Source organism: Gekko japonicus, unplaced genomic scaffold (genome assembly GCF_001447785.1).
Source record: "Gekko japonicus isolate JY-2015 unplaced genomic scaffold, Gekko_japonicus_V1.1 scaffold49, whole genome shotgun sequence".
Classification (NCBI taxonomy): Eukaryota; Metazoa; Chordata; class Lepidosauria; order Squamata; family Gekkonidae; genus Gekko; species Gekko japonicus.
Genome location: NW_015173674.1, coordinates 88515 through 114995, shown reverse-complemented (window position 1 = coordinate 114995; position 26481 = coordinate 88515). Strand labels below are relative to the sequence as shown.

The 26481-nt window shown below is 43.6% G+C and overlaps 2 protein-coding genes across 3 annotated transcripts in view; one reads left to right on the top strand and one right to left on the bottom strand.

Moving 5' to 3' along the window:
• The first annotated feature begins 865 nt into the window (after positions 1–865).
• Positions 866–15242, top strand: AIFM2 (apoptosis inducing factor, mitochondria associated 2). The gene is made up of 9 exons (XM_015422899.1): positions 866–944; positions 1582–1789; positions 3863–3978; positions 5114–5233; positions 6201–6293; positions 7190–7298; positions 9899–10051; positions 13490–13690; positions 14021–15242. Exons 2-9 carry the CDS (start codon positions 1615–1617, stop codon positions 14173–14175), a joined length of 1122 nt encoding a protein of 373 aa, XP_015278385.1. The 5' UTR covers positions 866–944; positions 1582–1614; the 3' UTR covers positions 14176–15242.
• Positions 15243–17525: 2283 nt separating this feature from the next.
• LOC107120256 (core histone macro-H2A.2) overlaps positions 17526–26481 on the bottom strand; it is a 29056-nt gene continuing 20100 nt past the window's right edge. For both annotated transcript variants that reach the window (XM_015422904.1, XM_015422905.1), the window contains exons 7-9: positions 21217–21306; positions 19847–20021; positions 17526–18943 (exon numbers count right to left, since the gene is read on the bottom strand). In XM_015422904.1, the coding sequence (XP_015278390.1) occupies positions 18778–18943; positions 19847–20021; positions 21217–21306 (431 nt within the window). In that variant the 3' untranslated portion in view covers positions 17526–18777. The remainder of the gene's footprint in view (positions 18944–19846; positions 20022–21216; positions 21307–26481) is intronic.

The following is a 26481-nucleotide window of genomic DNA, read 5'->3' as shown; positions in this document are numbered from 1 at the left end:
TAAGGCTGGCCAGGAGAAACTGTATAGTGGTAATTGTTCCTCTACTTCTAACCACAGTTTATATAAATCCATCTACTACCGATTCTGGGCCCCCATCCTGGACATTTACCCAGGGCTCCAAGCTCACTAAGACCCAGGCTGTAGCTACAGTGGGGCATCTCAGGGTTAGACCCCCCCCCCCAACTTGCTGGCAAGGCCCCCTGACTCCCCATCTAAGCCCAGGGTGTCACAGCCTTCTCCCCCGGATTAATTTGATTAGCCAGTGCCCCCTAAGAAATTTAAATGCCCCCCTGGCTTGAAAAATCCTAGCTACAGACCTGCTAAAACCACCCGTTTGAATATGGAGGTTCCCTATGCTCACCGTGCCTACTGGCCATTGATGGACCTGTCCTCTAGGAATCTAATTCCCCTTTTAAAGCCATGAGCAAATCTGAGGCTGCCATTTTAGACCAAGAAGTGAGTGTTAGTCTTTAAGGTGCTACAAGACTCCTTTTCATTTTTATTCGGGAATAAATCCAACGGACATTTGGCAATAAATGCAATAGAAACTGCAGTCAGCTAAGGAGCGAATATCAACCTCCTTTGCATGGTGAAAGCGAATCGTTAGAAGAAGCCTCCTCTGCGGCCCACCCTTGGGCAACCTGATGTTTCCACGACGCCTCGCCAGGTGGCAGCGAAGAGCAGAGGCGAAGCGGGCTCCTTGCACTTTTCTGATGATCTTTTTCGATTTCTTCCGGGGCGTAAAACCCCTAGAGTGTTCGGTTGCTGTGTCAGCAGCGAGCAAGTAGTGTCAACAGTGCTGCAGGCGGTGAGGACTATAAATAGGCTCAAGCCTGCCCTCAGTTATCAGGAGGCTGTTAAAAAAAGAAGAAGCGCGTGGTGTTCTCCTACTGTGCAGCCGCCAGCTGGCGAGGAGAACGGCGAGTCATTAGCTGGCGGTTCTGGTAAGGCGAACATTTTGGAGTTCATCTCCTTTTATATATAGCAGCCCTTTGGGCATGGGAGCTCGCACTGCCGCCCAGTTTCGTGTGCCAGTTTCAAAGACTTGTGGAGCAATACTTGTGGCTTACAAACTTCTCTGCAATAGAACAAAGTTTGAGTCCAGCGGCACCTTTAAGACCAACGAAGTTTTATTCAAGGTATAAGCTTTCGTGTGCAAGGCACACTTTTTCAGAGAGGTTGGAAGTGCAAAAAACGTTTAGCCCCCTCCCACGTTGCACCCCCCCTTCTCTCTGTATCTGAAGAAGTGTGCATGCGTACCAAAGCTCATACCTTGAATAAAACTTTGTCTTAAAGGTGCCACTGGACTCAGACTTTGTTTTGCTGCTTCAAACCAACACAGCTACCCACCTGAGTCTATTCACTCAGGTAAGCAGCACTGCAAGAAGAAAAGGATTGGGCCTGGCATTTCTCTGCTATTTTTGGAAGGCTTGCTCTTAGTATGATAGATTGGTGTGACTGTGACCTACTCAATTACAGTGTAGTGTATGAACAATCAATAAGTAGCTGGTAGTGAATAATTCCCATTTTCTCTCCAGTTAAACAAGTAACAACATTTGTTATTTTCCTTTTCCTCCTCAGCTGTAGTCTGCTGAAAAAGCTGTGTGGTTTGCGATGGGGTCCAAACTCTCTGTGGATGATTCGGTTCGTGTCCTGATCGTTGGAGGAGGCTTTGGTGGCATTGCCGCTGCCAGTCAACTGAAATCTTGGGGGGTCCCTTTTATTCTTGTGGATATGAGAGATGCTTTCCACCACAATGTTGCTGCCCTCCGGGCCTCCATCGACAGCGGTGATTTCACATTTGATCTTCCTTCATCATCCTATCTGGTCACTGTTTTAGTCTTTGTTAGGCTTGGCCTGTCAAGCCAGGATGGGGGGAAGAGGGGGGTACAAAATTCCATTGTCCCAATTTTCCCTGGTGGCTTGGGGGACCAAGCAAAGTGTTGCTGGGAGAAGATAGCAGCCTAGCTCTTTTGTGAATTTCTGAATGAATCCACAACTGGGCTCTCAGCAGCCATGTTTGGAGGTCTCTGATTTAGAAGGAAGGGCATAAAGAGGAAGTTACTGCCTTGCAAGCCCAGTTTTGTGATTTAAATGATAGCCATGCATGCTAACAAAATAAATACTGGCTCCACTGTCCACTCTTCATATGCTTTTAAAACACTGTACAGTTTTAAAATATCTCTCTCCATGCGCTGTTCTATTAATTTTTTTAAGGGATTTTAAATATATATATATATACACACTGTTTTCAAGAATTGGGGAGAAGAACTCTGTGGTGAGATCATGGAGGACAGCCTCTGACACCTATGCATAACCTGTCTGCACTTGAGACTTGTAGAACTCCCCCCCCCCCAAAAGCCCACCCCTGGAAAGGAATACAGGTACGTTTGGCTTGAGCATGGTCAGAACCAGGGGTCATTTGGGGGGGGGACGCGGGGGGACACCATCCCCCCGGCTGAGGTGCGGGAGGGCGGGGCCTGGAGCTCCCTGCTGGTGCCCGCTGGAGGTCGCTGCCGGCTGTGGGGAGGACACACTTCCGGTGATGTCAGGGGGTGTGGCATATGCTAATGAGTTATGCTAATGAGTCCCCCTAGCTCTTTTTCTACGAAATGACCCCTGGTCAGAACACTTCCAGATCGGCCTCACTGCTCTAAAATTGTACCTTTGCCCATAATCAGGGTCTTTTTGGGGGGGGGGGGACCCTTTCTGTGTCAGACAAGTCCCACATTATTCTGGAATTCTCCTTGGCCACAGTTTTTTCTCTCCAGTTCAAAGGGCATGCGGCCAAACCTCACTGGAAAGGAACCTGCCCTTACCAATCGGTATCAGCACCATCTCACACTATTTATTCTTCTCTCTTTCCAAGTGGACAGCATCAATCCAAGACCTAGAACAGAAGCTGGGGCTGGGTAGTGGTTTCCCGATCTGGCTCCTAAAGGGTGATGGCTAGAGCAGGTACCAGCAGGCAGCAATAAAGCATCAGAGCCAGAGGCTCTAGAATGGACCGCACCACTGTAGATGGCTGGGGGTGGATTCCAGCTTTCAAAGTACCTTTTCATTTTAAAAGTAGAAGTCAGAGAACAAGATGAGCAGTTTCTATTTGCAGGGAATTCTGCAGAGAACAACATCCCAAAATGTGATTTCTCTGTCTGCAGTCTGAGGTGATCCATTCTGCCACCTCAGTTCTCTTCCACCTCATTCTCTGTTATGTGTGTGAAGAGAGAAGAATGAGAGAAATGGAGAGGGCAAGATAAGGAGAGAATTCCCCTCCCATCTGACCTGTACATACCGTCCTACTCCCCCTCCTGTGAATGATGACATGCTCCTTGCTCTGCTTTACAGTGGGCGGGGGGTGGGTGGGGGGGTGGGGAGGAGAGGTGCACATGAGAAAACAAAGGGAAGCCTCTTCAGTCTTCCTCCTGTGATGGCGTTGCTAGGCAATGACTTCATGTGCTTACTCCTTGGGGCGGTGGTACAGCAGAGGAGCAGAAGGGAAGGAGGGAGGAAAAGGTAGAGAGCTAATAGCAGCTTTGGGAGCAGTGATGCAACCAGCATTGTCAGAAAGCCACAAGAGAGAAGATTCCTTGGCTGTTAGACCCCAGCCATCTTCTCAAGGGGGCCGGCCAGCTCAGTTTCTCATGAACCAGGACCCTGGGAGATAACCTCTAAGAAATCCAAGCAGATAATTGGCACCTTCTTCCACTGTCGTACTAATTCTTTTCAGTTAAGGTGTGGCTTTGTGACCCTGAATGTTGGGTTGGTGTTATACAATTTGCACATGTATTCAGTTCTTGACATGTAACTCCCCGTATTCTTACCCAATAGGTACCATTAATTGCTTAAATGTTTTATTTTGCAGGGTTTGCACCAAAAACCTTCATCTCCTATTCTGTAACATTTGGAGACAGTTTCCGGCAAGCCAAAGTGGCTAGCATTAACTTGGAAAAACAGCACGTACTGCTGCATGATGGTGAAGTGAGTTGGTGGTAATGTGGAAGCATTCTTTGCTTGAGAGAGCAGCTGCAGTCCTAACCAGAGTTGTTATTCTCTCTCCCTCTCTCCCCCTACAAGTCGGGTATAGTATCAATCAATTCCAACTAGGAATAAGAGGAAGAAAGGAAAAATTCAAGACAGAGAGAGCAAGCTATATCACATTAGAGAGGATGTCTTGTCACAGGCTGCCCAAAATCATATGGCCCAAACAAGGAATTTAGCTTTAAAGAAAGAATTTTCTGGGACAGAATTGAGGGAAATTTAGTAACTAAAGTATCTAAAATGTAGTAACTAAAATACTAAAAATGTAATAACTAACGTATCTCAGGAAAGCTCATTTTATTGGCACATAAGTGGTTTGATCCATTTCTCTCTAGCCACTTTATATAATGAGCATTCAAACAAAACATGTTTCACAGATTTGATAAGGACAATACAATATTATGGTGAAGTTATAACTAACCTATTAATTCAGATTTGACTACTGTGAATGTATAATGAATTTATTAATCCTGATCTGATTATTGCGAAGTGCTAAACATATATAACGGAGCAGGGTTGTAGACCACTGCAATCATTATTGCAGGTATTGCCTGTCTTCTTATGTGTTTGTTTGTCTTAAAATCAATACATTGATTATTAAAAAAAGTTTTTCTATTATAGCCTGATTCCATGAACTGGAGAAATTATTTTGTTTTTTGTAATATAATAAGATATTACCCTCAGAGAACATCATTTTAAGTTTCAGATTTAATGCCAGTATCTCTGGGCTCTTGGATTTAATGGAATGCTGGGCAAGTTCCAGTCTGGCAGTACCAGCCACATATTTTGAGATCCTGCAAATCTGACGTAAAAATTGTATTAGCAGCCAATCCATAATCTTGTTTATTTTATGAACCCAGATTGCTGCTCCATATAGTAATTAAGACAGCACTTTAGCATTTAAAGCTCTGATCAGTGCAGGAAGGTATTAGCCACCTTTCCTGTAGAAAAAGTGCTTTATTGCTGAGTGTTATATTCTTCTAAATCCGTTACAATCAGTAGGCTTAGAAGAATGTACACTCTGGTTGGGGTTGCATTGCAAGCCTCTGAGTCTTTTTTTAAATATTCCTTTTAGGAACTCTCCTTTTCTCATCTTATCCTTGCCACAGGGAGTGACGGATCTTTCCCTGGGAAATTTAACCGTATTGTTGACAGGCAGTCAGCCATTCAGACCTATGAGGACATGGTCAAGGAGGTGAATTACTTTGCTTATGCTTTCGTATCATGAATGTGGATGTATATAGGTCCAGTAAAGGGACACGGGATGTCTGCTGCGAGATAATAATTGGATGAGTTAAAATGTTTATTGTGGGAATTATGTGGTTGCACATTCTGGGTTCAAATTTCCTCAGCCAAGAACTGAGAGAGGGTGGCCTCTAGTGAAATGCATCCATACATTCTATGATCAATTCTGAAAATACCCTTTTTTAAAGGGGTCAGTAAAAATGGAAGGTAGCTTGCTGTATTTGTTTAGTTTTGGAGCACATCTCCAGGCTGGTAATGAAACATAAACATAACCAACTGGAAGGAAAGACCAGCATGAAAAATATGGTGATCCTCTTCAAACCCTTCCCCCCGACTCCTCCATCACATCGGGCAGCAAAAGCGAGTAACTTTTAAAGTATTGGTCATGCTTACAAAAGAGAGCCAAAGATGGTGGAGCAATTGGCCCTGAAGCTCACTGGGTGACTTTAGGCCAGTTATTCTTTCTCAGCCTAAGCCACCTCACAGGATTGCTTTGAGGTAAAATGGAATATGAGGGCACGCTGTATGCTGTTCTGAACTCTTTGGAACAAATGTAATAAATACCTAGGCCCTAAAACCACTTGAATTGTAAGTATAATGTCTGGATGAGAATTTTTATCACTCCAGAAGGATGGTCTATGTGTTATTAAATACAGAAGGTATACTGGCTGGCCCAAACACCTTGGGAATCTGCTTTCTTTAAGTGTCAGTCCTCCACTTAAAGGCAGGATGGGTTACCACCTTGAAACACGTTTAGCAGGGAAGCTGCTTCTCCTCAGACTTTGAGAGTTGTGAACATTGGGCTGCTGAGGACTGAAATTCTTTGGCTCTATCATAAGCCTCTGTGAATTTATGAAGGAAAGTCCTAGGCATCATTGCTGTGATTTTAATCTTGCTTCTTTCTTTAATTGTGAAAGGTTCAGGAAGCTCCTCGCTTAGTTGTTGTGGGTGGTGGTGCAGCTGGTGTCGAGATGGCAGCAGAGATTAAGACGGAGTATCCCACCAAAGAGGTAAAAGGTCAAGTTACATGACAGTCTATCCACCCATTAGTAGTTGTTCTTCCTACATTCACGCTTGTTCTCCAAGGAGGAACTAAAATGGCCGTATTTTTAGGAGTATCTATACTACTGAGCTGTGTTTATTTTATACTGGTATAACTGTCATAGCTTCCCCCAAAGAATCCTGGGAACATTCATTTGTTTGGGATGCCATTAACTCCACTCACCAAACAGTAGTTTGCTGGGAAGGGACAAAGTCTGTTGAGAGTGTAGATATGCCCTTTTGTTCTCATAACTTCTGTTCTCACCCCTTCAGTAGTAAATCACAAAATGGGAATTGGTTCACTGCTTATAGCTCATGGTTTTCCTCAGTGCATTTGTCTATAAATATAATGATGGATGCCACAACTTTGCCTGATGTCATTTTTTTTTTTTTGCCTTAATAATAGGTTTCTTGAGGATAGCTGGATATAGTCTCCAGAGAAACAGAAGGTCTTTTTCCACTCTGGTCACTATCATTTAACTTAATTAATGCACTGGTGGAGCCAGCATTAATCTGAAAAGTTGCATGATTTGTGAGTTCTAGAAATGTACATGTTCCTATGTTGTAATAAATGCATGGGTATTTTTATTAAGGGCTGCTAATATGGATCTTGTCAGATCTTCGAAGCGACGCAGGGTCAGTCCTGGTCAGTATTTGGATGGGAGACCACCAAGGAATACCAGGATCACTACACAGAGGCAAGCAATGGCAAACCACCTCTGAACATCTCTTGCCTTGAAAACTTTATGGAGTCACCATAAATCAGTTGCAGCTTGATGGCACTTCATACATGCAATATGGAGGGTCTGAAACTGATTTTTCCCCCACAAGCTGAACATATTTTGCTTGGTGTTTGTGCTTCCAGGTCACACTTATTCATTCAAAAATTGCATTGGCGGATGTAGAACTCCTCCCTAGTGTTCGGCAGAAGGTGAAGGAGATTCTTATCCAGAAGGGAGTACATATCTTGTTGAGTAGGTACCTAACTGGGTTTGTTATGCATATGTAGTATTCCGCTGGGTATCTTGGACTGTCCCCTAGCTGAAGGGAGCTTTTCCGGGGCATTTTCCTGTATTTTTTATTTTATGTTTGTTATAGTCTGCCATTCTTGCTGAGTCTCAGTGTAAAACAGTGCAATCTATGCCAGCATAGTGTAATGTTTAATAGCAGTGGACTCTAATCTGCAGAACCGGGTTTGATTCTCCACTCCTCCTGCACATGAAGCCTTCTGGGTGACCTTGGGCCAGTCACAGTTCTCTCAGAACTCTCTCAGCCCCACCTACCTCACAAGGGGCCTATTGTGGGGAGAGGAAGGGAAGGAGATTGTAAGCTGCTTTGAGTCCCCTTAAGGTTGAAAGAAGTGGGGTATAAAAACCTTCTCTTTTTCTTCTGCAGTCCGATAGCATAAGCAACCAGTGCACAGTTACAGGCAATACCTGCAATAATGATTGCAGTGGTCTACAACCCTGCTCCGTTATAAATGCGCCCTCCTGGACCGCTTCATTCTACTACATTTCTTATCTCTTTTAAAAAATGCCCTCTTGAAGATTATGGTTTTCCACATTCTGTGGAATGATGCAAGTGTAGGAGACTTCCTGACCTCGTCAGGCTGAGCCACAACAGAGAATGCGTGTGAACAGGTAGTTACTAAGCCTACCCGTTTGCAGGATGGCGCTGTGAGAAGGCTTTGCTTGGGTGCATAAAGCTATCACAGCAGAGTATAGTGGGAGAGATGGTCCTGCAGGTATGTGGGCCATCAAGGGCTTGGAGTGATAACTGGAACCTTGGAATTTGGAAACCGATCAGTAACCAATGGCGTGTCCATAGAATGGCTGTGACATATGTGCTTTGCCTACTGCCTCATAGTAACAGTAACAGCAGCATTCTAACACCAACTGGAGTTTCTGAGTTGTCTTCAAGGGCAGAGCCACGTAGATTGCTTTACAGTAGTCTCGCCTCAAGGTAACTGTATCATGAATCCACGTTGGCCAGATCAGCTGAGTCAAGGTAGGGGGCCATCCTCTGGGCTAAAAGAAGCTGGTAGATGGTCTTTTTTTGCAGATGCATTGACTTTGCTTCTCTAGTAATAGTGCTGGGTCCAGTATAACGCCTAAGCTTGTCGGCTGGACCCCATCAAAGGTGCTTGTAAGAGTTGCTTGAAATAAGACTGGCAGCTCTATCCTAAGCAGAGTTATACCCTTCTAAGTCCATTGACTTCAGAGTCCTTAGTGTTGGAGTGACTCAGCCTACCTGGACATTGGGGGGCGCTATGTCCCTCTAAGTGTGTATAGGTGTTATCTCCTTGAATGAGACGCCTCTGTCTGAACCTGGCAGCTGCTCTCTGATCCCTCCTCTCACTTTGTCCTCTCACTCTCTTTACATGACCTTCCCCGTAGATACAATACCCTCATAGTCCCACACACATGATGCCAGACAAGCTGACCTGGGGTCCTACCTGGCAACTGCTGGGAGGGCTCCTGTGTCTGGTCTGGGATCTTCTGGGATGTGTCAGCACGTCACCTTTCTGTCCAGTTGGGGGTGGGATTTCCTCCACTGGTCAGCTGGTCGTTGTCAGGGAAATGCCCTGCAAAAGTGGGGGTTTCCTCACCCACGGCGGGGTCTGGCAACCCAAAGCTGGCCATTTGTGATAGGGCAAATACTCTTTAGATTAGGCTTATTTGTTCTTTTGCCTGCAACCTGAATGTGAACGGAATCTACTTGAATAAATGTAAATTTATCTTTTTTGCAATACATTTCTTGGGAGATTTATTCACTCAATTCAATACTATGCTTCTATGACTGGGCAAACTCTGCTATATGAACCAAATAGGATTGCAGTCTCCATCTGAACTGTTTATACTTAGTATAACTTTCATTGCTGGTCACTTAAAATACATTTGAATGAGGCTCAGCTGGCCTGTATTTTAATGTGATGTGCATAAAAATGCATGTGCGTATCATTTAAGTTGAGATATAGACACTTCAAATTGAAACATGCAGTGTCTGTATTTTGGAATGATAACAGAATACAGAAAAATTCTGTTGGGAGGTGACTTCTGTGGCAGAGGTTAGATGTAATGGGAAGTTTAATTCATCCTGCTTTTCTCTTTATTTCCAATTGCTTAGTAAGAGAGCAGTGTTCATTCTGACGGAAAGTTTTCTCAAGAGCTGTGTGCTGTTTATAGCCCTCCCCTTGGCTACAGGAAACCCCTCCCAACTTCACTGTACTTTCTGAACTTTAATCGCGTATGCTCACTAAGATATTTTCAAAATATTCCCTTGAACTTGGATGACTAGTAATAATTATCCTTCATTGCTGAAGTGGAAGCTGAGATTTAAAACAGTATAATCAGAGTATTACAGTGTTCTCCTAAACAGACTTGGAGCTATCTTGGTCCATTGAAGTCAGTGGGCTTGGAAGGACTTTTGTTGTGTTAAAAATATCTCTTTAAACAATGAGGCTCAATGGGTAGCCTTTGGCCTAGTGTCTTAAAATATGAGAGTCTTAGTAGTATCATGGTCTCAGGGATCCAATGAGGTGTGAGGTTTTGTTTTGTTTGTCTGACTATAACAGGTGAGAGAGTTTCCAATCTGGCTATGCTGACTTTAAACCAATTCAAGGAGAATATGACAGTGAAGACTGACAAAGGCACAGAGATTGCTACTGACATGGTTATTCTCTGCACTGGAATAAAGGTCAATTCATCAGCATACTGCAGCACATTCTGTAAGTTATTTTCCCACTTGCTTCTCCACCAGTAATTCTGGACTCAATATGTCTTATCCAAGACAGCGGGGTCTGCTGAACCTCACTGACAGTGAGAAGCACACTGACCTTCAAGACCTCAGCCTTTTCAAGTAGCATTACTTCCATCTTGTCAGGATTCAGTTCAGCTTGTTCATCTGTAGCCATTTAACCACACAGTCACTCCAGATCTCTGTCATATCACCAGGAGATTTAGATCGAGAGATAATAGAGCTGGATGTTAGCATGTTGTTGACATCCAATTGCAAAACTATAATTTCTCCTAGGGGTTTTACAGAGATGGAATAGCATGGGGGACAGGACCGTACCCTGTGCAACTCCACAGGACAAGTCCCACACCGATGAGAACTGGTCTCCAGTGGCAACCCTTTTAGTCCTGTCCATAAGGAATGATTTAAACCAATCCAAAGCACATGCCCTGATATCTACTTATGCCTTCAAATGTCTCAGTGAGATGACGTGGGCCACTCTATCAAAGGCTACAGACAAATCCAGTAGGAGCATCAAAGGGATCTGCCTTTGTCTACATTTAGATAGATGTCATCAACTAAAGCCATCAGCAGCATCTCCATCCCATAGCCCTGCTAGACTGAAAAGGGTCCAGTGCAGATGAGTTATTGAGTACCTAGAGTTGGTCCTCCACTGCTCTCTCAGTCACCTTGCCTGGAATCAGCAACTGATTCATGATGGACTTCAAGGACTCATTATTTATTTATTAGTTCAATTTATACCCTGCCCTTCCTGCCAAGGCAGGCTCAGGGTGGCTAATAATGTGGTCTTTCCATGATTTTAGCAAGTAGGATGGACAAGGATCTGGAGGACAAGTGGTGACCTTCGCAGATCCCAAGATCCTGGCTATCACAGCAATTCATGTTGCTGAAACTTGTTTTCTAAAAATGTCATCATGAGCCCAAGAAAAAGATTGTGAAATATTTTTGAATTTGTTTCCTCAAACTGTAGAGATGTGTCACATATTTTTCTGTTTGAGTTCTTTAAAAACTTTTATCAGTCTGTTGATGTATATTGGTGTTGTTGTTCAGTCTCACAGTCGAGTCCGACTCTTTGCAACCCCATGGACCACATCACGACAGGCCCTCCTGTCTTCCATTGTGCTTTGGAGTTTGCTTAATTTCATGTTCGTTGCATGTATATACTAAGCCAAATTTCCTTCTCTGTGCCGATACTTATTTCCGCCAACAAAGGGCTCACTCTTCCTAAACTGCTTTTTCTACAGACTCAGGGGACTCCCTCATTCTGCAGAAAAATCAAAAAGTTAAAAAAAAAACTTGGGGAGGGTTGAATTCCCTCCAATACCTTTTGAAATGGCCTCTGCAGGGATCTTCTCCAGGCATCAACAGTGAGAGAGAACGTTCTGGGGGTGGGGGAGGCTTCTAACTGGCTCTGTCAGTAAAAGGTGGGGGAGGGGCAGGGCCCTGTCCAGGACTATTTTGGCCTTTGAGGGAGGGAGTCTTGGGGCCAGGCCTGACAAGGGTTGCCAGTGCCAGGCTGGGAGATTTTGTGGTGGAGTCTAAGGAGGGTTGTGTTTGGGGAAGGGAGAGGCCTCAGCTAGGTATAATGTCACAGTGTCCACTCCCCAAAGCAGCCGTTTCTCCATGAGAAATTATCTCTGTAGTCTGGAGATGAGCAGTAATTCCAGGGGATCCCCAGGTCCCACCTGGAGGCTGGCATCCCTAGGCAGCAGCCTCTGGGTGACTTGTAGCCCCTAATTTGCATGACTCAACTAGGCCTGGCTGCTTGCTACTCTTCAACAGTAGCCATCCTATGAAAGCCAGTGTGGTGCAGCAGTTAAGGCTTCAAAGTAAGGTCCGCAAGACCCAGGTCCAGACCCCCATCTTGCAGTGAAATCTGACTGGGTGATTTTGGACCAGTCACATACTTTCAGCCTAACCAACCTCACAGGGTTGTTGTGCAGATAAAAAGGAGACTGATGTAAGCTGCTTTGGTCCCCACTGTGGAGAAAGACTGTAATTTTCCTAGGTAGAGACAGTGGGGGAGGGGGGTGGAGATGGAAAGCCGAAGACAGAGGCAGATAAAGGTAGATTGGCTGTTGGGTGGAAAGGAAATAGGGTTACCAACTCCAGGTTGGGAAATTCCTAGATATTTGAAGGGTGGAGGCTAGGGAGGGTGGAGTTTGAGGAGGGGAGGAACTTCAGACCAGTATAATGCCATAGACTCCACCCTCCAAACCAGCCATTTCCTCCACAAGAACTACCATTGCCAGCCTCCAGGTGAGGGCTGGAGATCACCCAGAATTACAACTGTTGTCCAGGTGACAGATACCAGTTCCCTGGATAAAATGGCTGCTTTGGAGGGTTGAGTCTATGGCATTATACCCTGCTGAGGCTGCTTGCCTCCCCAAGCCTCACTGTCCCAAGGCTCCACCTCCAAATCTCCAGAAGTTTCCCAATCTGGAGCTGGCAGCCTTTAGGCGAATTGATCTCTGTAGCTGGGAGATCCATTCTGATTCCCGGAGAGCTGCCACTGTTGCTGTGGTGGGGGGCAAGGAAGCAGGTGGATGGCTGGGTAGGTGGTGGTGGTGCTGCTGCTGTATGGGGTGGGGGAGGAAGCAGGCAGGAGGCTGGGAGAGTTAAGAGGGCAGAAAGAGTGATGAGGTGAGGAGGCAGAAAAACAAAGACAATGGTGAGGGGGCAGAAAGAGAGAGGAAGTAACATGCATGAAGAGGAGACAGTAAGAAAAGAGAGTATGAGGGAGGTAGGAGAGGGGACGAAGCAAAGGTGTGAGGAATGGGATAACCATCCTCCAAGTTTCTTGCAGGTCTCCACTTAGGCCTGCCAAATCTCGCCAAATCACGGCAGGGGATCTGCATGTCTTTGCAGAATCCTTGCCGCGGGGACGGCGAGACGCGTTGCACTGCCGTCGCCAGGACATGAAGCTATGCGTCGCTCTGGTAACGGGGCTGTTTGGAGCCCGTTGCCAGAGCTACGCGTAGTGTCAGATCCTGGCGACGGTGGGTGCAACGCGTCTCGCTGTCCCTGCGGCAAGGATTCTGTGAAGACCTACGATCCCCCGTCGCGACTTGGCAACCCTGTCTTCACTTGTAAATACTAATAAGAATGATTCACCACCGCTATTATTAAACCTGTTGGAAAGTATACAGAGCACCTGATAAGAGGACTCTGTGTCTGAAGCTGGCATTTACAGGATCATTTTATCTGCATCCTGCATGCCACCACTTGGCTTTTGTCAAAGTTTCAAGTAATTTAATTACTTGTTCCAAATTAAGCATAGAAGGCTATCATAGATAACAGAAAACAATGGTATTACTTTGTTTTTTTCTTTGTGGCATTCTCATTGCATTTGCTATTAATATTGGTCAGTTCATTGGACCACAAAATGATTCCTTCTTTTCCTTCTCAGCTGACAAGATGGCAAGTGATGGTGCTTTGAAGGTGAATGAACACCTCCAGGTGGAAGGATATGATAATGTCTATGCCATTGGTGACTGTGCTCATGTCAAGGAGCCAAAGATGGCATACCATGCTGGGCTTCATGCAAATATTGTGGTGACCAACATTATCAACAGCCTGACACAAAAACCTCTGAAAACCTACAAGCCAGGTAAATGAGCTGCAAAGGCATGTGACAGATCTCTGATGTTTTTTCTTTCTAACATCTACTAGGTACAAATGGGCATGATTTTGATATGACCATGTTTAGCTTTTTAAAGAAATAATTGCCTGACTTGCAGTTTGACTATGTATACTTGTGGCAATACTTGCAGCAATTTCCAAAATTACACCAGAGTTCTTTTGGGGCTGCTATAATTGCAAGGATTTCCCAGGAGTCACAGCATATTTTTGTAATGCTGCTTCATACAGTACTTTCTTGACACAATCTCTTATCTGGTTCTAGTGGTTTTTGTAAATAATCTTTTTGTCTCCCATTTAGGTTCACTTACCTTCCTGCTTTCAATGGGAAAGAATGATGGAGTGGGTCAAATTAATGGCTACTATGTGGGATGTTTTATAGTGACTCTCATCAAAAGCAGGGATCTTTTCGTCTCAAAGAGTTGGAAGGAGATGGGACAAAGAATGCCTTGCTAAAATGCAAAGGATGGGGTGCTGCTGAGAGAAAAATGAGAGAACAAATGGTGCCAAAAGGAGTATATTATTGAAGAACATTGAGGGGATGAGGCCAGGGTATTGTTTTTTTTTTAAAGGAAATGCGCTTTGCTCTTTGGTAGGTCTCTCTTGTTTGATTGGGCTTAGAAAGTGCATTTTCTTAGAGGCTCTGGGATTTATTTTTACTATATAGTTCATGGGCCAATATGAATGTTGTAAAAAGCGGAATGATTTTTTTTAGTGATTTAAAAGCAAGCAGCAAACCATGAGCTAAGTAGGAATGATGTTCATCCCACATGGAGATTGTGTTTAATATTTTGTGGCACATTGGTCCTGTGTTTCCTGTTTTCTGTGTTGGCCCGAATCTAGCTGTTCTCAATGGAAGTGGTTTGCCATGATATAATGTATTTGTATAATTAGTTCTTCCTCCATGAGGTACCCCCAAACATGCTGGTTTCTATAATGTATGAAACCATCCATTCTTTTAAAGCAGTTTTATTCTTTGTTTCTGTGATGCCAAAAATGTGTATCTGTTGATTACTTTTTATTTTAGGGAGAAAGTTATTACTGAAAAAGTTCTAAACCTTGCAGTAAAGGATTACCCATTTGTTGATAAAAAAAGGAATCATGATGAACTATTCCCAGAAATCATGGGGTAGGGCACTCCAGTGAGTTCTCTTTAATATTTTAAGATGCTGTATAGGCACAGATTGTGATCCAACAGTGAGAAAAGGGCATTATAATAAGAATGTTCTTTGGCAACCTTGGCCATTGTTCTGTGAAATATCTAAAACAAGAATACTGCCAAACTTCCAGGTGCAATTGCCTGAACGCACATGTTGCAGACTTTAGCCTAAAATGAGACATGCAAAGCTTGTAAAAGTGCTGAGAAATTCTTACTTGAAAGTACGTTCTCTGGAAAATAATTGCTCCAATCCAGCTAAACTTGGCCACCAAAAATATTTGTTTATTTGGCTCTTATGGATCCCTACGTTTTGTTCAAGGTGACAGAAGCTTTTGATAAAGTTCCTCATCAAAGGCTCCTAAGTAAGCTCAAAAATCATGGGATAGAAGGACAAGTCCTTTTATGGATCAAAAACTGGCTAATTCATAGAAAACAGAGAGTGAGTATAAATGGGCAATTTTCTCAGTGGAGGGTGGTAAGCAGTGGGGTACCGCAGGGATCAGTACTTGGTCCACTGCTTTTTAACTTGTTCATTAATGATTTGGAGATGGGAGTAAGCAGTGAAGTGGCTAAATTTGCGGATGATACAAAGTTGTTCAAGGTGGTGAAAACCAGTGAGGATTGTGAGGCACTCCAAAGGGATCTGTCAAAGATGGGCAAGTGGGCGTCAACATGGCAAATGGGGTTCAATGTGGCCAAGTGCAAGGTGATGCACATTGGAGCCAAAAATCCTAAATATAAATACACATTGATGGGGTCTGAACTGGCAGAGACAGATCAAGAGAGAGATCTTGGAGTTGTAGTAGATAACTCACTGAAAATGTCGAGACAGTGTGTGACTGCAATAAAGAAGGCCAATGCTATGCTGGGGATTATTAGGAAGGGTATTGAAAACAGATCAGCCAATATAATAATGCCCCTATATAAATCAATGGTGAGACCTCATTTGGAATACTGTGTGCAGTTCTGGGCACCACACCTTAAAAAGGATATTATAGCTTTGGAAAAAGTGCAGAAAAGGGCAACTCGAATGATAAAAGGGTTGGAACACTTTCCCTATGAGGAAAGGTTAAAGCGCTTAGGGCTCTTTAGCTTGGAGAAAAGACGACTGAGGGGTGACATGATCGAGGTTTATAAGATTATGCATGGGAAAGAGCAGGTAAAGAAAGAGGTACTTTTCTCCCTTTCTCACAGGGAATTAGATAGGCATATGGAGCAGAGGTCCATCAGTGGCTATTAGCCACAAGGTATAGATAGGGGCTCTGGGGCAAGTGATGCTCTGTCTTCTTGGTGCTTGGGGGGGTCAACAGTGGGAGGGCTTCTAATGTCCTGGCCCCACTGCTGGACCTCCTGATGGCACTAGTATTTTTGGCCACTGTGTGACAGAGTGTTGGACTGGATGGGCCTTTGGCCTGATCCAACATTGGCGTCTCTTATGTTCTTATGTTGGTTGTAACCAACTTGTACTGGTTTCATTGGGAGGTAGTTATGACTGGTTTTAGCCAGATTGGAAAAAATGATGGCCGCACCAGGAACAAGGTGCAAGGTAGAGTTTATTTGGCTCTTATGGATCCCTACGTTTTGTTCAAGGTGACAAAGCTCATAGTGAAACATACAGGGATCCCCAAGAGCCAAATAAACTCTCTACCTTGCACCTTATACCTTTTTGTCTTTTTAACCAGATTGGGCCAATATTTCTTACTTCTAAGTGGAAGTAGGTAGTGTGGTGTTTTGTACTCAGGATTCTCCATTAATCATAAAACCTGTATTCTCCCTTTTCACCATAATGCAAACATTGAAAACCAAGACATTGCCTTTCATGGGCAATGCCTTCTGTGCATGGGATTGAGGTCTAAGTATCACAGTTTTGTCTGTGTGTATGCAAGGAAATGGGCCATTTTGTCTAGATTTTAGAAAATGGGTGAGGGGAATGATGACTGCAAAGGGGCAGCCACGTTAGGAGAATAATGCCATGATCCACTGATAGACTGTTACCCAGTTTCCACTGGAACATCTGCAGCCTCTTGGTTGCTGAGAATCTTGCAAAGAATGCTGAACTAATAGGACGTTGGCTTGATCCAACAAGGTCATACTTATGCTCCTGAGCAAGAGTTTAGCACGTAGCACAGATAAATTGTTAGTAGACTCCTGCTTTGTAGATTTTAAACACACCTGTGGACCACAGACTTGGTTTTTTTCTTTAAGTACACCATGCAAGAGCATCACTTGATAATACAAGAGCTAAACTCCATTTAGGATTTAGATTTCTTTTGAGTGAAAACTGACTTTCCTTTGAAGGATTTGTACAATGCAGCTGTAGTGGCCAGGTAGAAACCCCTGTTTTCTTCCACTTTTCTCAAGAAAGATTTCCTAGCTTCTACTGTTATCTTTTGGAAGGATTCAAAAATATTCCTTTGCTTCTGAATGTGCCACTGCAGCAAACTACAGGCCTATCTCAGCACATCGTCTTCGTCTGGGAACTTGACAGCATCAGAGCGGTGAACCAGCTCTGCCTGGATCAATGCGGGACTGAGAATACAATGGGCCTCTTCCTTCCACATCCTGAAATAGCAGCAATGGCCCCGGGGCAGGGGAATAACTGCTGTTGGGGAACTGTGGCAGGGAAACTGGGGGGGGGGGATGCCATGTGGGAGAAATGATGAAAATAAAGCTGGAAATACTGCACATCAGCAATGCTGAGCAGCAGTACTCCAATCTGCAAAGAATAGGGCACAGGCAACACAGCAGAAAGTATCGCTGGCCAAAAGTCTAGGCACTCTTACTAGAAAGTAAGTCTCACAGAACTCAGTGAGACTTTAGAGTAAATGTAAAGACTTGTTAAACTTTTTTTTTAATCATGGGAGGGAACGGGAAGAGACACCATACTGCATTACAACAACACAATCCTGAACACTTACAGGCTTGTATTGCTTTAGCAACTTGGAGAAAACTCAATTCTGTGCCCTTATTCTTATAAAGACAGCAGACGAGAGCAGGAAAGCGGAAGTGAAAGTATCAACGATGATGCTTTGCTTCATTCCTTATAGACTGCCGTGAAAACACAGTACTTTGCAACTGAGATGATAATGCTTTCAAAACAGCAGAAGAATGTTCATCACAGTGGTCTGCTGCATTACAATTACCACACCTCTTTTTAAAGTGTTCCCCAGAGGGCAGAATACCCCTGCTTCCTTCTCAGTCTAATTCTGTAAATCTGAATATCTTCCAATGGCAAATGACACATCAGAGTTGAATTTGACATCACTAACTGGAATAATCTTTTGGTCCCCAGTGACTTCTCTCTGCTCTACATTTTACATCTGAAGTAAGATATATATGGAAATGTACATTAGAGAAATAAAGCTACAGTTTTTAAAAAGCACAATGCCATTTTTAATAAAAACAAATAAGATGAAATATTCTCAGTAATTACAGGTCATCCTGGGGTAAAACAGTAAAGCACCAAGTGAACTCTCTGAAATTACGTTCTCCAATATGGAATGTAGACACAACATAATGATTTCTATCTACCACTGGGAAAAGAAATGGGAGCAAACAATTCATGTTTTAAGTATTTGTATGCATTGAATTGTTTGCTACTCTAAAATGAAATTCATTTAAAAAGGTCTAAACTAAAATAACTTGAGACATAAAGAGAGAGCTGGCAACTTAATCTCTTAGGGATGAAACAAAATGTTAGGTTGTCTAAAGCATGATAAAATTGCAGGTCAAACATTTTTCCTCTCTTTTTCCCGTAACAAAAGCCCTCCACCCATCACAGAATTTTGAAGCTACTCACATACTCCTTCCTCACAATATTTTAAAAATAAAACCCACTTCTAATTCTCAATCCTACTCAAATTTATGTTGAAAAATAAAATTTCATTTGGCTTCTGTTGCTACTTGGCATCTAGTTTTGCCATCTCTTGCACATAGATGCCAATGCTCTCACTGTCAAAGAGAAGGAAGTAAATGTTCTTCAAGGACGAAGGGCTGGAGTCATCAAAATGGGAAGAAATGGCTTTGAGAGTCACCTGGGCAGCAGTCTGTTTTGGAAAGCAATTTCTAAAGATAAGAAAAAGACCAGCATTAAAGCTTGTAAGTAAAGCATCAACCTGAAATCCCTTGAGTTAATACTAGGCCATACAGTACTTAACCTCTATATTAACTGCAGAGTCGATATTTGCAGATTTCTCTGCCCTACCACTGGGCACCCCTATGTTGCAGCAGCACTTTGATGGATCTACATTTTCTGAAGCACCAATGAAAGCAGTTTTCCCTGCTGCCTGGGCAGATCAGTACATGGTGGACAGAGAATCTACAGTGGATTCTGGGCAAAGACAGATAACTAAGAGGCAAGGGGCCTTGGCCAGAGATGAAGTAGATAGATACAGTTGGTCACAATTAGACAAGAATGGCTGGATCAGCAACTGCATGTGATTTCAAAAACAGATAATTAGACCTTATTAAAAGTCATATAAATGAGAGGGAAGGCCAAGGACCAAGATAAGGGGCAGCTAGCTGGCACTTTTATGATAGTGGAATGAAGGTCAAATCAATCAGGGCCATGCATATAAGTGAGGAGGGGCTACCAGACCCTACAGCTCCACACAGGTGATCACAGTATTTTAATATTTCACCGGGAATGCTATAGTCCTTGAAGGCAGTTCTGATAATTTCATACCAATCAAACTCTGAAGTCAGCCACAGAAGTCACTAGGCAATGTATCTTATGGACATGGTGTATTTTTGTATATATCTGTAATTTGTTTATTTTAATAATTATTATTATTTTATTATTAATAAAAAAATTAAAAGAACATTCTGACAACCCTTAAGATTTTTCATATACTGAAACTGCCCTGCGTATTTACCCATGGAATGCTGAAATTAATAATTTTGTAATAATAATTAGGCCATTTTCTACAAATGACTTAAATGGGAGGACTTAACAAAGGAGACACATACCTGCCACTGGGGAGAGGTGGAAATGCCACAGACTTCAGCTTCTTGTCTTCAGCTGCAGTTAAACAGTTCTTTATGGACTCCTCCAACTGTTCTTCACATTTATCTGAACCCCACTGTGGGATGTGACAGTGAATGACAAACTTTGCTGCTAGACCAGTAGACTGGCTAAGAGCAGCTGTGGTAAACAAACAACCAAAGGGAGGAAGGAAGAGAAACCAAAGGTAAGTTAAAAACAAAACCCTTTTTTGCTGTTTTTCTGTATTACTGAAAAGGAAAACAAAAATCACATGTATGTTGAAAATGAGACATGACTACATTAAAACATCACAAACACTTTTAAAGAAAATACGTGCACAAAATATCACTCCCTTGTGTGGATAAACACAATTCAAAACTCAGTCTGGTTACCCCTGATAGATAATTGCAGGTACCTAGGTCAACTTGAGCCAGTCCTTCTGTGCTAACCTGGATTCTAAACCAGAGTTTAAACAAAGCTTAGAATCCCAGTTTACGAGAGAAAACCAACTCCAGCCATCTTACACTGGTGTGCCTCTATTAACTTTACGTATAATCTTAAAGACAGCATTTAATTCTGTCACACTGCAGTCACCTGTGGGATGGAAATGGCTTGCCACAAAAGAGCTGCAATTTATTTTAAGTAATTTAGCATATAAAATCATGAAAGTGCCTGCTAACTTTGACAAATGAGTTGATGGAGTATGGTACTACTGGTAGGATTCTATTTCTAACTGTCTGGTCTTGAATAAGATTAGAGGCCTGGGTCTAGACATGCAGCAGAATAAGGTGGCAGAGCGCTGAGGTGCTGTACCTCAGTCCTGTACTAATGCAGGGCAGGGCTTACTTTTTACAACATTCCCCTACATTAACAATTCCCTGTCAGTGGAAAACTAGTACAGCACATGAAGGGCTAGGCTAGAATCCCTCTCCCTGATGTGTTCAATTCTCATTTGCAGAGAGTTGTTACATAGGGAAGCATTAAGAATGTGACCTCTCCAACTGGAGCATGGAAGTACAAGAATTCTACTTCTTTCTGCTGCATGTGTAGAACATGCCAAAGTTATCCACAGGAAGCCATCTGCAGAGGAGATCACAACAATTAAGTTTTGGGTTGTACCTGTACTCAAAAGACACAAAATAGTTCTTGCGTTGCTTTGCCATACCTGAATACACAAGAAACACCACAAAAAGGTACAGTCTGGTGATCACTATTTCCTTTAGCTATTTTTAATCTTAAAAATGGTAATAAAGAAAATTTATTCAAGGATAAGTTGTGTCAGAAGAAAGGTCTGAATATTTGGGAAGAAGATATTTGTGATTAATAAAACAGTTACAGAAAATAAAGATGTTACCTTCTGTTACTTCTAGAGGTCCTTGTGACTTGCGCAGTTCCTTTACTGTTTCTAAGAACTCTTTACCTCCAGCCTTTTCCAGCGCTTTACCTGAAAAAGTGAAACAAGGTCTCTAACTGAAATGAATACAGCTTTCAAATAAAAATACACATCTAGCCTTTTAAGAAAAAACAGCCACGTCTCAACAACTTTTCTGTGGCCTAACATTCCTTTACCACTGATAGAAGTAGACCTGGAACCTCAGTTTTCAACTTAGTTTATGGATTATAATGGTATTATTGTCTTAAAAGAGTGGTGAAAAGGCATGAGCCAGAGTATGTTTTAACTGCAATCCATTTTTGGACAGTATAATAAATGGCATTGGGAGGGAAGGTGGCATGGTATAGCCTGATCTTGTCAGATCTCAGAAGCTAAGCAGGGTCAGTACTTGGCTGGGAGACCATCAAGGAAGAATCTGCAGAGGAAGGCCGTGGCAAACCACCTCTGCTTCTTGCTTGTCTTGGAAGTCCCTTGCTGGGGTTGCCATAAGTCAGCTGCGACCAGACAGCACGGTACACACGCACAGAGAGAGAGGAGAAGAAGAATTGCATTTATACCACGCCCTTCACTTGAAGTCTCAGAGCAGCTTACAATCTTTTCCCCTTCTTCTCCCCACAACAAACACCATGAGGTAGGTGGGGCTGAGAGAGCTCTGAGAGAACTGTGACTGACCCAAGGTCACCCAGCTGGCTGCACATGGAGGAGTGAGGAATCAAACTTGGTTCTCCAGATTAGAGTCCGCCACTCTTAACCACTACACCAAACTGGCTCTCTTAACCACTACACCAAACGAGAGAGAAAGAGATTCAAAACACTCAACGGGGGGAACTTCTGATTTATGGCGACACGCTGGCGGACGCATCTCCCGGACCTCCCGGAAATGTGATATGCCCCGATGGTCCTGCTGCTGAGTGTCCGTATGGATCTAGAGCCACTGACCGGGACAAGCGTCGGAGATCGAGCGTTTTGAACGTGTGCCGAGCAAGGTCGTATGACCAACAATGAACAGTGAGTCGGGTTAAAGAGAGCATGAGAACTTAAAAAGAAAGCTACCCCCTGGGAACCGCGAAAAAAGCGAGCGGGGGAGGGGCCCTTCCCATGCACATGAACTAAACAATGAAATACTTAGGGGGGAGTGGAAGAAAAAGTGTTGAAATCTGTTTTGAGAGACTTACCAGAGCACGGATAAGCGTATGGGCATATTTCAGAGACTTTAGCAAGTTTTCATAAAAGTAAACAATCCATAAAGATGGCAGGGAAGAGGGCAGAGAAAGACAAACCAGCAAAAGTGAAACTAGCCGGGACCATGAGCCCTCGACCGGAAGAGGTCACTGAGTTCTCCAAAATGTTGGCAGACTCCTTGCGCTCTCTGCTGGACCAGATGACTAACATCAAACAGCAGCTGACGACTCTAAACCAGAATCTTGCAACTCAGCAGCTCCAACTGACTAAGACTTTAAAAGTAACGGAGAAAATGGCTGAGAAGGTGAAGGAAATGGACGCCAACACTAAAAAAGTAAAGAAAAAGGTGCAAAAGCTGGAAAAGAAACAAGCTTCGGAAGAATCACAACTTTTACAGCTGCAAATGGAGAAAGCAAATCTGGTCCTACGATTTCAAGGGTCCCAGAATTAAAAGGTTAGAATCCAAAGCAACTTCTGAGTGAAGCATTAGCCCCAGTTACAGATTTGAAAGCAGAGTATCTTGCAAGCGAAATGGATGTGGTCTATAGGTTCTATTCCGTGTACATCAAAAAGAATAATCTGCCTGGGGAAATAGTGGTTAGATTCTCAAGGCGACATATGAGGGATTCTATCTTGAAAGCAACTACAGGAACACCCTTGAAAATCGGGGACAATACTATATGGATTCTAAAAGACATTCCATTTGAAATAAGGCAAAAGAGAAAGAAATATAAAGACCTAATCCTTTTTCTACAAACAAACAGCATTGTCTACAGATGGTTAATTCCAGAAGCCGTCATTTTCAAACTACACAATAAAAAAATAAAAGATTGACACGGTTTCCAAAGCACGTGAGTTCCTGAGAGTGCAGCTGGGAGAGACAGACGAGGTCGAGAAGGAAGAAGATGACAGCAAATCCAGTGGCGAATTGCACTCAGTGTCTTCCGACGAGGACTCTCTTTCCGATAAGGGGGCGGCTGCCCCCAAACATACATATAAATTGAGGATTAGAAAAGATAAGACAAAATGAAGGCTGAAGGACTCTGAATTGTGCCTGAAAATTTTAGTTTTATTATGGGATGCTCTGGGGGTTCTCTTAAACAGTTAAACCATTGGATAAATAGATTAAAAACTTAGCATAACCGACTATGTTCAAAGGAATACTAGCAATTTAAGATTAACATTTGTTATGATCTCCTATACTTGGGGTTTTAGTTAGTAGTGGTTTTCTTTCCTTTCTCCCTAGATGTAATTACCCTTTCCTAATTTTTCGTTGTACTTTGTAGTCTATTAAAAATTGAATAAAAAATACCCTCCGGGGGGCCTAAAAAAACAAAAAAAACCCCACTGAATGGGATAGAGGAATCAACTGTATCACAACTAAACATAACTATATTTGATCACCTATTATGGAGAGCCAGCCACAGGAAGCACAAAGAGTTGCTTATAGTGACTAACTCTGCCACCACCACCTCAGCATTTAAATAGGAGATTTAAGACTAGGGGTGTGTTCACTGAAATTTCCAAGCCAAAAATATACACAGAAATCACTGTTTTGGGTCAGTAGTGATTTTCCAGAAAGGAAATGCAAATCTAGGGTTGGTGGTATAATAAAAACTCCTTCCCAGAAACAATCCGTCCCGTCCCGTCCCCTCCAAGTTTGGGCGCTTACCAGCAATGCAGCATGTGCTTATCTTTTTTCTGTGATCCCACTGATTTCTGATTTCCTGGACAATAGCATCTTCCCTTCCAATCAGATCCTTGCAAGGGAGGAGAACAGAGTGCCCTCAGCCAATCATTTTTGGAGATAAGCTGCAGACAGCTGACACTCTTTCACTCCATCAATTGTGGGAGCAGGACCCTTTCCCCCTCTGCAAGTAGAATGACTGGTGGCACCTTGTTCAAGGGCCTGTAGAACTGGAATCCATGGTCTAGTTTGTTTGAAATTTGGTTGGTCTTGAGTAGACAAGGCAGTCCTCACTCCCCTGCAATTTTGGTGTCATTTGGTTGCAAAACAGCGACACCAGCCCTGCACACACACGGGAATAATGGAAAAACTGCCGATCTTCTTCTTTCACTTTGTGAAACAAACAGACCACAACAAGGAAGTATGGCAAAAGCAGCATTTTCAGCAGAAAGGTAAAAACGTTTTTACTGTCAGTCACTGTAAGAGTAGGAAAGTGAAATGAATGTCAAAAGGTTTGGTGTTTTTTTTAATGCTTGTGGCCAGTGCCACTCTCACATGACAGGAATCAGTAGAGAACTCAGCCAGAGCAAAGAGGCATCTATCGCAGAGGTCTATAAAAATTGAACCCCTTGGTCCAATTCACTCAAAACTTGGGACATTTTTAGACTCAAGGAGTATGTTCCGTGGAAATTTCATGTCGTTATCAGATGTCAGACAAGGATGCATTTTATCTCTCTATCTCTCCAGTCTATATCATAAGGAAGCTGGACTTGATTTAGATGAAGGTGGAGTGAAAATTGATGGAACAGTAACAATTTGAGATACGCAGATGACACCACATTACTGGTACAAGATAGTGAAGACTTGAAATGACTACTGTCAAAGTTTAAAGCATTAAGTGCCAAAGCAGGATTACAGCTGAACATCAAGAAGACAAAAGTAATGACTACTGGGGAATGACACAACTTTTTGATGATGAATTAATTGAAATTGTTCAAGATTCTCTATTCCTTGGCTCCATCACCAACAAAAAAGGAGAATGCAACCAAGAAATCAGTAGGAGTTTGAGACTGGGAAGAGCAGCCGAAGGAGCTAGAAAAGATCCTTAAGTGTAAGGATGTGTTGCTGGTGACTAAAATCAAGATAATTCATACTGTAGCATTCCCTGTTGCTATGGATGGGTGTGAAAGTTGGAGAATTTATTTATTTATTTATTCTGGGATTTATATCCCGCCCTATCCGTACGGCTCAGGGCGGCAAATGAGGAAAGCTGACAGGAAGAAGGTTGATTAATGTGAAATGTGGTGGTGGAGGAGAGTTTTACTGATAGTGTGGACTGCCAAAAAAAAGTGGGTTCTAGATCAAATCAAGCCTGAACACTCCCTAGAAGCTAAAATGGCCAAACTGAGGCTCCCATGCTTGGTCACATTATACGAAGACAAAGAGTCACTGGAAAAGACAATAATGCTTGGAAAAGTTGAAGGCAGCAGGAAAAGAGGCAGCCCCAGCATGAGAGGGACTAACTCAATAAAGGAAACCACGGCCCTCAGTTTGCAAGACCTGAGCAAGGCTGTTAACAATAGGACGTTTTGGAGAACATTAATTTATGGGGTCGCTACAAGTTGAAAGTGACTTGACGGCAGTTAACACACACACACACACTTATGAACAGCTGCCCCACCCCGTCCAATAGACTTCACCATTGCAAGTAATGGTTCCAAAGCTCTGGAGCTCAAAAATCCACATGCGTTTGAAATCTGAGCCAGTAATGTCCTACACAAATATAAGCAACTAGCAGAAAAGCCCGTTGTGAAACCGATACAACGGGATGTAGAAAGATGTGGTCTGTAACGAACGCATAGGCTGGATGGTGGTAAGGTAAACAGTAGTGGTGGAGGGTGGGAGGGGGGTGGGGGAATGGCGGTGGCGGCCGGACGCCTCTGCATCCCGTTGCTGGCCCTGGAGTGAGTGGGGGGGAAGGGACCCGGCCTCCAGTTGCCGGCCCAGGAGTGGGTGGTAGGGGAGGGGAAGGGAGCGGGGGACCGGAGGCTTCTACCTCCTGTCTGTGGTCCTGGAGTGGGGGGGTGGAAACGGACCTGGCGGCCGGAGGCTTGCACCTCCAGTCACTAACCCTGGAGTGGGTGGGGGTGGGTGGGAGGAAACGGACCCGGCCGCCGGATGTCTGCCCTGAAGTGAGTGGGGGTGGGAGGGAAAACGGGCCCTGCGGCCGGAGGCCTCTGCCTCGCCGGCCCTGGCGTTGGGGTGGTGGTGGGAGGGGAAGGGACGATGCGGCCGGAGGCTTCTGCCTCACCGGGCCTGGCGTTGGGGGGGTTGTTAGGGGAAGGGACGCCGCAGCC